The sequence below is a fragment of the Harmonia axyridis genome, chromosome 7 (genome assembly GCF_914767665.1).
Source record: "Harmonia axyridis chromosome 7, icHarAxyr1.1, whole genome shotgun sequence".
Taxonomy (NCBI): domain Eukaryota; kingdom Metazoa; phylum Arthropoda; class Insecta; order Coleoptera; family Coccinellidae; genus Harmonia; species Harmonia axyridis.
This window is the reverse complement of record NC_059507.1, coordinates 3,529,106-3,541,374: the sequence shown is the minus strand read 5'-3', so window position 1 is coordinate 3,541,374 and position 12,269 is coordinate 3,529,106. Positions and strand designations below refer to the sequence as shown.

The 12,269-nt window shown below is 34.3% G+C and overlaps 1 protein-coding gene across 3 annotated transcripts in view; it reads right to left on the bottom strand.

The window, feature by feature from the left end:
- LOC123683966 (tyrosine-protein phosphatase 10D) overlaps window positions 1-12,269 on the bottom strand; it is a 51,409-nt gene that overhangs the window by 20,706 nt on the left and 18,434 nt on the right. For all 3 annotated transcript variants that reach the window (XM_045622998.1, XM_045622999.1, XM_045623000.1), the window contains exons 2-5: window positions 6,610-6,853; window positions 3,197-3,481; window positions 1,304-1,679; window positions 830-1,017 (exon numbers count right to left, since the gene is read on the bottom strand). In XM_045622998.1, the coding sequence (XP_045478954.1) occupies window positions 830-1,017; window positions 1,304-1,679; window positions 3,197-3,481; window positions 6,610-6,853 (1,093 nt within the window). The remainder of the gene's footprint in view (window positions 1-829; window positions 1,018-1,303; window positions 1,680-3,196; window positions 3,482-6,609; window positions 6,854-12,269) is intronic.

Genomic DNA, 12,269 nt, shown 5'->3' with positions numbered 1-12,269 from the left:
TAGAAGTCTGGCTGCTTATGGGGCAATAGTTTTTTGCATGTCAGAACAGCGAGAGGAGAGCCCTCCATAGAATACAATGGCTAGCCTGTAGTTGTATCACTGGAGCTTCGAGAACGTGCCTAACTAGGGCATTGGAGATCATTATAAATCCCACACATCTCCATAAATGATAAGGTCTATTATACCATATTCTAATACTATCCAGAGTAGAAAAGAAGATTGGTAAATATAGTCCACAATCTCAACTCTCAAACAAAGTACCATTAAATGGTACACAGATGGTTCTAAAAACACGACTGGGACTGGCAACAAATGCTTACTATTGTTAGGCCATTGTTTGAGTGTCCTTCAGGCAGATATTTTGGTGTTGAGTGCCGAAACTCAATGAAATAGGCAAGAAAAACAAGGCCTGTTTAGAATGTACGCAAACTCCTTGGCCCAGAACATTTCTGTGGTACAGGTAAATGTACCTACAAGAAAAGAGTTTCAGTAGAAAGAAAAATCAGAAGAGGAATCTAGAGGAATTTTCCTGGATTGGATCATTACATGCAACATTGAAGACATTTCTGGATCTGAGCAAGAAGATGCTACACTTCCTCACTGGAACCACCTCGTGAGAAGGGGTCTAGCGGAAAACCAAGAGAGTACATTCTGCGTGAGGAGGGAGAAACTCCAAATCACCTGGTGATGGCTAGCCAACGCTAAAACTGCTTTGGATAAGACTTGCAGAAGTGAGGAAGTAACTTCTTTGTAGCCTTCCCAGATACTGGAGTTCATTAGAACTCTGGAACTGATCTAAATCTGAAAATTTACTATTCAGCTAACTTACTTAGTGTAACTTCTGTAGATGCTGGCCAAGAGGTGACTTTTCCAGATACAGTTTTCACTATAACAGAGTATGTCCTTCCAGGTTCTAGATTGTCCTTGAGTTCCCAATAAGTTGATTCATTTTTCAGTCTTGTAATGGGTGGAAGTTTTCTTACAGTTCCCAAGGATATTTGGTATCTGTCGAACTCACTGTAAACGAAGAATATTCAAGTAGTAATGGTCAAAAAGCTCATTCTTCAGAAGTATTAGTGATTTTTATTTGTTGTCACTAAAATTTCGGTGAATTTTATAGATTTTCTTCATTAATTTTTGATGGTTTTATCAATACGAAAGTTTGGACAAAGCTTGAAGATATTATTTTTCAGTTTTTCTGAATCTTCGAGCTATTTGAAAATTTCCTCACAAAGTGTGTTTGTAGGCGTTTGAAAAACCGGATTTAGACGTATAAAATCGAGTAGCTCGATTAGGTTCTCACCTTTTACCATTCGGTTTTTCCCAGTGAACGACAAACGAGTACGGGGTCACTAAATTCTTATCGTACACAACTTTAGAAGGTCTCAGAGGAACAGTCCTGTATGATGCTGTCGTAGGTGCTGATATCTCATCTTCGGACATCGTTTGGACAGATATGTTGTACGCCCGTCCTGGTACCAGTCCCTTAAAAGCAGCCTGGGCTGGACCTGGAGGTTCGCCTTCTTTCTCGACGTACAGAATACTTTCTATAGCATCAGGAGGTACTATAGATACTTTGTAATGTGTGTAGATTGCCGGTGGATATGGCGGCTGCCATAGGACCAATAGCGTTGTCTCATTTCTGAACCAAACGATGAACTTACCGGGAGTGTTAGGTTCTGTAAAGTAAATTCGATTACACTCGTGTAAAAACATTTTAATGAAAATACTTTGTGCAATAGTTCAATAGAAAATGTTGAAGAAACACTTTGGAGATCTTTAAATTTGTTTTCTATTGTAACGGGTGTTTTTTTCTAAAATAATGGTTCTGTGCGGAATACGTATCGCGCACTACGTCCATTTTATTTTGTTTAGCGATGAAGCGCACTTCTGGTTGAATGGCTACGTCAACAAACAAAACTGCCGCATTTGGAGAGGAGCTAATCCTCAAGTGTATGTCGAAACACCGTTACATCCAGAAAAACTGTCTGTTTGTTGCGCTTTATGGGCTGGTGGAATCATTGGTCCGTACTTCTTCAAAAACGATGATGGCCAGAACGTTACAGTCAATGGTGATCGGTATAGAGCCATGATTACTAACTTTTTCATTCCTGAATTGAACAACCATGATGTCCAGGAGCTGTGGTTCCAACAAGACGGCGCAACATGTCACACAGCTCGTGCCACAATCGATTTATTGAAAGACACGTTTGGTTACGGCCTAATTTCACGTTTTGGACGTGTGAATTGGCCTCCAAGATCTTGATATTTAACACCGCTAGACTACTTCCTGTGGGGCTATGTAAAGTCATTAGTCTATGCGGATAAGCCACAAACCCTTGACCATTTGGAAGACAACATTCGCCGTGTCATTGCCGATATACGGCCACAAATGTTGGAAAAAGTCATCGAAAATTGGACGTTCAGATTGGACTACATCCGAGCCAGCCGTGGCGGTCATATGCCAGAAATCATATTTAAAATGTAATGCCACAAGATTATCTTGCGGATAAATAAAATTCATGTCAATCGAATAATCCATCGTTGTTTTATTGCAATTTAAAGTTCTATAGCTCTAAACAAAACACCCTTTATAAGTTTTTCCGATAAGAGATTCCATCTTGATATTAAAAAAAGGGTATATTTTAAAAGACATCAATGGATGTTTTATTTCATTATAAACAGAAAGGTATGTCATTAACCCTTATATTTCACGTGGTCCCAAAAAAAAAGGCTAAAGGTGTTAAATCAAAAGATTTCGGTGGCCAATTGTGTTCACCTTTTACGATAGTGTACATGGCCTTGAAACTATTCTTAGAAAATTTCGATTATTTCGTTTTTGTAGTGAATTTAAACAATATCAGAGCGTTATTGAAGCGTGCATCGTTCCATTGTTAGTAATGGCGTAGTTTTTACTCGTTACATAACAAAAAATTATAGTGTCGGATGTTCAGATAGCGGACTATTCATTATTATTAAAAAACCCTTAATTATTCCTTGTGTAATTTATTCTTCAATTGATTTTTCCCCCAATTATTTAAGACATACAGTGTAAAATTTGAAGTGATGTCGATTCTCTACAAGGAGGGGTTTCAATTTTTTTCATCGAAGGTTTTCAAAGGTCTATTTTTGGAAATAATAACCCAAAAAAGGAATTCCAATGAGTGTATAAAAAAACTTTATTTCTTATACTTACTGGTTGTGAAGTTTCTTGAAGTGTAGGCTGCACTCTCTTTATTTTCGAATACTGTAAATGCTTGAACTTGATATGTGGCCCCAGCAGTAAGATCTCTGAGGGCATAGGATGTTGTTTGGACATTCTCTATGACTAGAGGCTGAGGTTTTTGATCCAAAAAATTGTTTAGTGGGTTGATTTTCAATTTGAAACTTGAATAACTCCCATGCATCGGCGGACTCCAAGATATAATAGCTGTTTTGCCATTTCGTACAGCAACTGATAGATTGGACGGAGGATCAGGTACTGAAAATACAAGAAAAAATATTGTCAACTTTTGTCAAAGTACTAGAAGTGAGAATAGTTATTTATAAAACAAGTGCAGAAGTTCAAGATTCTGAAATGAAGGTTAGAATGAGCCTTCTGAACTAGTATTATACTTTATTTTCTCTAATTCAATATATTTTGATTGAAATTGATGAAATATCTCTATATATATCGTTTAGGGATTTTCGCATTGGAAAATGGTGGTTGGTAGAACTGTTTTCTGTATCACAAATTTGACAGATTATAGATGAATCCGTGACAGAAGAGTTTCCACTACCAACATAATATAATGAAATGTAACCATGAAATCTGCGTGAAACTGAGATATTCCTGCACGATTTCGTTCTACAAGGTTGGCAAAATGAATGGTTGTGCCACAGCATCAAAGAAATGAATTTCAGCTAACGCTAAAAGCTTATACAACTGTTCCTTGATACTGCTTAATACATCAGAGTAGTATTTCTTTCACATAATCATAAAAATTTTCTAAATAATTTGATACTAATCTCAGTAAATTGTAAAAAAGTTTGTGCATCACTGGTAGAATGTTCTCACTTTAATTAACCATGAAAGGAAAGGACGCGGAGTTATTATTATAGAGAAATCTCCCAACTCATAGAATTATATGATTTAAACAACCATCATAGTTAACCGGATAAAATAGATAATACTAAGATGAAAATCTTCATTTTGAATGATTTCATATTGAACACAACCTTGAATTTATCTCAATTCACAACATTTTTTCTTTATGGAATAACTCTTTCAAGGAGAAAATTAGCTGTTGAAATAAGACCACCAATTTTTATTCAGTTTTTGAATGGTTCGAAAAAAATTAAATATCAATCAGTGTATAAATTAATTGATCAAAATTTACCGAGGGTTTATAAAATATGAAAAACTCTAACAGACAATCAACCGAGTCTTTTGCAAGAAATATCACTATTGGTTCGATAAAAGATAAATTATTTATATGAATACTTCCTCCTAACACTATTTAATTCTGCCTGCAAAATTGGTCCTTCGAAATATCGCAGTTTGGATTAGAATAATTCAAATATTTGATGTTTGTGTAGGTAATACAAACCTGACACACATTGCTGAAATATAAGGATAAAGAAGTGTTCAAATAACTCAGATATAAATGCATTGAAATGAAAATTATGTGCATTTAGTATTGCCTTTTGCTGTTTCAATTCAACTTTGATTGATTTTTCAGAAATGCAACATATCAACTAGGTTGTGTTGATAAAAAAATGTCCTCTTCTTAGGCTTAATGTAGGTATTTTTTTTTATATATCTGAAGATAATGTGAATGGTATTTTATCTACAAACACTTTCTACACGGACAATAAATGCATAAATTACAAACAAACTAGTTTTCATTTACTGCACAGTCGAATTTATTCAGGCTGAGGACGATAATAGATCTGCGACATTTATATTTATTGCTAGAAAGATTTCAACACCCAGCTTTGTAATGATAGAAGTGCTAGAAACGAATAAATTGGAGATATCATCGATAGACTTTGGAAGATGCTGTTTCTTCAAGAAAATTGTTTCAAGAAAGCGATCAAAAACATTGAATTGAAAGTATGCTGTAATTTTATGTTTGATGGACATGTAAATGGTCTTTTCCCAGGTTATTTGATTGTAATTAAGGATTTTCCATTAGAAATGCTGGAAATACAAAAGTTTTAATGGCAATACTTTCTATAATTTTTTTTATATTTCCTTGTGATTTATTTGCAATAGGTTATGCCAATGAATCATGGAAAGATACTCGCTTCAACAACGTTAGAAATTTGTTCTCTCTTGAAAAATTTAAAAAGAATTCATAGAAGACATTATTCAGTTATTAACTGAAATTGATTTTCAAATTTGTCTACAATTCGAGGAATACCTAGTGGGTCTATCAAATGAATATTGTCCTTTATGAATAAATTTATGTGAGTATTCACAAATAAGCACTGATTTTGATACAATAATTTACCAATTTCTGAATGTTGTTGAAGCGTGTATCTTTCCATGGTCAAATGGCATAACCTTATACATACAAATGACATAAGATATGTAAAAAAATGTAGGTGTATAACTTTGTTTCCGCCCTTTTGCAATAGATGGCTGTAGCGGTAAGTGGTAGTAGAAATGAATAGATCGTAGATGTCATACAATAAGCTTAGGTATTTGTAAACATAACGCCATCGAAATATTAGTCGAAATGTGTCTGCATCATAAAGTTATTCTCGATTAAACATGTCAGTTTACGAGCCAAATTATCATCATTTGAAGGAGGTTTCAATGTTCTGCTTCAATATCAAGGAATCTGCTGCTGGGGCTCATCGAATGCTCTCAAATACCTATGGTGAGGCCGCGTTTAGTGAAAGAACGTGCCGAAAGTGGTTTCAACGCTTCGAGAAGGGTGATTTTGACGTCGAAAACCATCATGGCAGTGGAAGAAAGAAGGTTTTCAAAGATGCAGAATTGGAGGCATTACTTGATCAAGACTCGTGTCAAACGCAATAAGAATTGGCAGGATCATTGGGAATGACGCAACAAACCATTTCAAAACGCCTGAAAGTCATGAAAATAATTCAGAAACAAGGAAATTGGATGCAGTACGAGTTGAAGCCGAGAGATGTTGAACGGCGTTTGTTTGCTTGTGAACAGCTGCTTGCAAGGCAAAGACGGAAGGGATTTCTGCATCGAATTGTGACTGGAGACGAAAAATGGGTTCATTACGATAATCCCAAGCGTAGAAAATCATGGGGACATCCCGGCCATGCTTCCACGTCGACGGCCAAGCCGAATATTCAAGGTTCCAAGGTCATGCTCAGTATTTGGTGGGACCAGCTCGGCGTTTTGTATTATGAGTTGTTAAAACCGACTGAAACAGCCTCGAATTTAGGAAAAAAACGGCGGGGGAAAGTTGTACGCCTATATAATTCACAGGATTGCCATTATAACCATTTAAAATCGTATTATTTCTATTGGAAAACCCTAAAGTATTCTATCATAAGAGATTGAAGGTTCATACTAATTTTTATTAACAAATCACCAAACATCCTGCTTTTCTCATATTTCAATAAGACAGTTCTAGCACTTACCTGTTGTGAAATTAGCGGTCCATGTCAAGGTGTTGTCTGTCGAGTTTGAGTAATAGAGCCAGAAGTCATATTTGGTTCCTGGCAAAGCTTTGGAGAACTGGATGACATCTTGAATGTCTTTGGATGCTATAGTTGTGTTTGGAGCAGGATGACCGAATGGTGGATAGTAGTCTAATCTATACACGACACCATCTTGCCCCAAATTACCAGGAATGTGAATGACCAATTCAGCTGTACGAGCAACCTGAAATAAAAAAAAAATCGATTGTAGAATCCATGTATCATGTATCTATATCTATATAATATTTTTGTTTATAAATATCAAAAAATTGACAACTTTGTGTCTATTCCTTCACAATAATATATCTTTATTATATATTTGGTTTATTTTTGTCTAAGAATATACATTCGATTCTGAATAAACAACCAAAAGAAAATTCAAACTAACTAAAATTGTACAAATTGAGTAAACGGTTAACAAATTGAATAACTGAATCAACATAAAGTTAATAATGAAATAATTAATATATAATACAATTTTTGTATTTACTAATACAGGGTGTTCCCATTACTGTCTTATAGTTCAAGAAAATTACTGAATTTACCAACTCACCTGCACTTGTATATCTACTTCACAAAAATTGCAAATGAGGAACTAACTCTAGTAAGGAAGTTTGAAGTTCCTCAATTGCAATTTTTATGAAGTAGATATACGAGTTGGTAAATTCAGTAATTTTACAGTACTATAAGGCACTGATGAGGGGAAATTGTATTAGTAAATACAAACATTCCAAAACGTACGTCTGCCTTGATATTAACTTATGCATTCAATTTGTAAAGTTTTAGTTAGTTTGAATTATATTTTGGTCGGTTATTAATGTTGTCATTTTTAGAATTGGAATTATATTCCACGACAAAAATAAACCAAATATATCATAAAGATATATTATTGTGAAGGAATAGAAACAAAGTGGTCAATTTTTTGAAGGTTTTATTTCAAAAAATTCAGTTATTCATAATGTATATTTTGAAGGAGCAAATAGCAAACAATTCAATATATAATTGAAAAGTGGAAATAGAATAACTGTCATTTAATTCCGATAATATATTACGTTGAATGAAGAAATAATAAAGCAAAGTGCAAAATTGCATTTTTCATGCTTCTGGAGATCATTGGATTTCTTAAATAATTATTTGTACAAAAAGAGAGGCTGTAAAAGCTAAATGAAATAAGAAGTCAATGAGGAATTTTTAGTGAACTCTGAAACAATCAAGGACAAATTCCTAGAATAGAAGATATCCTTGAAATTGGTTACTCAAAATTTTAAACAAGCTTGTGTGTAGCGAAAGAATTTTTATTTATAGAATTAAAAAGCTGAAACTGTCATGAACCACAGTGTAAGATTGCAATATTTTCTATTTATTTCTCATGCTCCTGAAGATCATTGAATTCTTTACATAATTCTTTCCACGTGAATATATAAACTTCTCACAAACAAAGGCTACACAACTAACCGATAAGCCAATGAGAAGTATTAGAAAAAAACCGCTGAACTTTGACAGCGGAATTCTTGGATAACTTCCAGAAATTTCTCTTTTGAGCGAATTGTCAAGGTGTTTGCTCATGAAACCAAATTGATAACTGTATCCGATACATTGGTTGAAGAAGTCTAGAAGATAGTGCCCTCTCCTTACATATGTACAAACAAAGACAAACATAATCTTGATAGTTCCCATTCGTGGCAAATTATACTTCTTTGTATAAAAATCAGTGACTCCTGTAGCATAATCCAATTTCATTGCAAGATCTTGCATAATTACATCTACAGTATGAGTGGGAAACAGTTCGCTTTTCTCTGCAAATTCTCTTGGCATTTCACGAGCAATAGACGGTAATATTTTTACTTTAATTCCAGAATTGAATAAATCCTCAGGGGTTCGTATATCCTCGTAGATCGGTACAGACATGAAGCTGTTCAGTTTGGCTTGATAAAATAGATTTGTATAGAAACAAAAAATTATTAAGAACCAGAAGAAGATCTTGAACCGATGCTCTAAACCAATCGACGAAGAACCGCCTAGCAATGTTCTGTAGATATCCAGAATAATTTCTAGTAAACTCCTGTTAGGTAGTATGTAATAAGTTATAATACAGCATATTGAGGTTATGATGGCTAAACAGGACCAGGTTTGTAGTGTGAAGGTTGACAGAAGGATTTTCCAAAGAGCGATTTTTCGGTATGGAAAAAGCCAACAGATGTAGCAATAAATATATGTGTTAGTTTGCTCGATTCTATGTGACAAATGATTAGTGTTCAACACGAGGAAAAATCCTAAAGTTATGTCAAAATCTTCCTTAGTCATAACGTTTATCAGGTAATCATAGTCCCATTTTACTAGTTTATTCATCAATGTGGAATTTTCAGTCCCAGGTAAAATAACCAAGGAAATATTCCTAGGGTTGAAGATCTTGTTGAAATTGGTTTCCAGTTGTTTCAAAATTACCAAATGAGGTTCTCCTGGCGTCGCCAAACTGTATTTAGCACGCAGAATGCATCCACCATAGTACTTTTCGTCGTGATTGTCGATTACAGTATTTTCATCTATATTTTTGAATACGTTTCTATGGCCACAATGATTTATCTTAGCGAGTGGATTCCACAGATAAAACCTCACATCACTTTCAACCCTTACCCCAACTAAAATAGGGCTCAAGTAATATTTCCACATTATATCGAAAATGGGAAGAACATCATTTCGATTTTCTGTGAATATAACGGTAGAAGCTCTATGGTTGAAATAAAAATTTTTAGTGACATTCAACATGATGTCCTCAAGTTCTTTCGATCCCTTGATAACAAAAACATAATTCGACCCAGGTTTGAACACATCGCTATTTTTTTTTGTGTAAATGGTCTGTGGACAATCAAAGCCTATGGTGATGTTGGACAATATCGAAAATGTTATGATGTTATTTCTGCATATGTACTTTTGAATGTTATTCGGAACGTTTATCGCTTGAAATGGATGATAATCCAGAGATAAATTGTTCCAATGAGCTAACTCCATTTCACAACAGTCGCTTCCCTTTCAACAATGAATTGTATTGTTGATTTCCGAATTGTTTTGTCTCAACTTGTACTATGAAATTTATTCCATTAAATGCAGATGCCATTAAGTGAATTATATCCAGAACTTTTGTAATGTAATAATTTTAAACAAGCTAGTGTGTAGCGCAAGAATTTTTATTTATAGAATTAAAAAGCTGAAACTGTCATGAACCACAGTGTAAGATTGCAATATTTTCTATTTATTTTTCATGCTCCTGAAGATCATTGAATTCTTTCCATAATTCTTTCCACGTGAATATATAAACTTCTCACAAACAAAGGCTACACAACTAACCGATAAGCCAATGAGAAGTATTAGAAAAAAACCGCTGAACTTTGACAGAGGAATTCTTGGATAACTTTCAGAAATTCCTCTTTTAAGCGAATTGTCAAGGTGTTTGCTCATGAAACCAAATTGATAACTGTATCCGATACATTGGTTGAAGAAGTCTAGAAGATAGTGCCCTCTCCTTATATATGTACAAATAAAGACAAACATAATCTTGATAGTTCCCATTCGTGGCAAATTATACTTCTTTATATAAAAATCAGTGACTGATGTAGCATAATCTAATTTCATAGCAAGATCCTGCATAATTGCTTCTATAGAATGAGTGGGAAACAGTTCGCATTTCTCTACAAATTTTCTTGGTGTTTCACGAGCAACAGACGGTAGTAATTTCACTTTAATTCCAGAATTGATTAAATCCTCACGGGTTCGTATATCCTCGTAGATCGGTACCGACATGAAGCTGTTCAGTTTGGCTTGATAAAATAGATTTGTATAGAAACAAAAAATTATCAAGAACCAGAAGAAGATCTTGAAACGATGCTCTAAACCAATCGACGAAGAACCGCCTAGCAATGTTCTGTAGAAATCCAGAATAATTTCTAGTAAACTCCTGTTAGGTAGTATGTAATAAGTTATAATACAGCTTATTGAGGTTATGATGACTAAACAGGACCAAGTTTGTAGAGTGAAGGTTGACAGAAGGATTTTCCAAAGAGCGATTTTTCGGTATGGAAAAAGCCAACAGATGTAGCAATAAATATATGTGTTTGTTTGCTCGATTCTATGTGACAAATGATTAGTGTTTAACACGAAGAAAAATCCTAAAGTTATGTCAAAATCTTCCTTAGTCATAACGTTTATCAGATAATCATCGTCCCATTTTACTAGTGCATTCATCAATGTGGAATTTTCAGTCCCAGGTAAAACAACCAAGGAAATATTCCTAGGGTTGAAGATCTTGTTGAAATTGGTTTCCAGTTGTTTCAAAATTACCAAATGAGGTGCCCCTGGCGTCGCCAAACTGTATTTAGCACGCAGAATGCATCCACCATAGTACTTTTCGTCGTGATTGTCGATTACAGTATTTTCATCTATATTTTTGAATACGTTTCTATGGCCACAATGATTTATCTTAGCGAGTGGATTCCACAGATAAAACCTCACATCACTTTCAACCCTTACCCCAACTAAAATAGGGCTCAAGTAATATTTCCACATTATATCGAAAATGGGAAGAACATCATTTCGATTTTCTGTGAATACAACGGTAGAAGCTCTATGGTTGAAATAGAAATTTTTAGTGACATTCAACATGATGTCCTCAAGTTCTTTCGATCCCTTGATAACAAAAACATAATTCGACCCAGGTTTGAAAACATCGCTATTTTGTTTTGTGTAAATGGTCTGTGGACAATCGAAGCCTATGGTGATGTTGGACAATATCGAAAATGTTATGATGTTATTTCTGCATATGTATTCTTGAATGTTATTCGGAACGTTAATCGTTTGAAATGGATGATAATGCAGAGATAAATTGTTCCAATGAGTTAACTCCATTTCACAACAGTCGCTTCCCTTTCAACAATGAATTGTATTGTTGATTTCCGAATTGTTTTGTCTCAACTTGTACTGTGAAATGTATTCCATTAAATGCAGATGCTATTAAGTGAATTACATCCAGAACTTTTGTAATGTAAAGCTAAATTGCAATGTTTTTGTTCTGTCAGTGGCGTAACTGGATTCGTTCAGACGAATATCATAAGAAATGCTGCTTCATGTTCATGATCTTAGAGCAGAAAAATAAACAAGTTCTCTAACAATAAACACACAATAGATTAGTGGTGTAGGATCAGAGATACAGGAAAATGATACTCTGTTAGTTCACCGACGTTTAAGAAAAAAATTATTTCCATCCTCAGGGCTCTATACAAAATTTTCGGAAAATATGATTTGGAATATTGATGAAGGTGTTTACAAAAATAAAGGAAAGATGAGCATTACTATAAGTTATTGACTAGAAAATATCACAGACAAACGTCCCAACAACGGTTAGAAATAGTTTGATCAAATTTCTTCGATAAAAAAATTCAACAATTTTCAAATATTGTTGAAGCGTATGACTTATGGCATAACTTACTGAAAACAAATGACATAAGTAAAAAAATAACACACAGTGTTGCCATTATAACTATTCTGAAATATATAATTTCTATTGGAAAATCTCGAATCATATAAACAAATTATTTTTGTTGGAATAC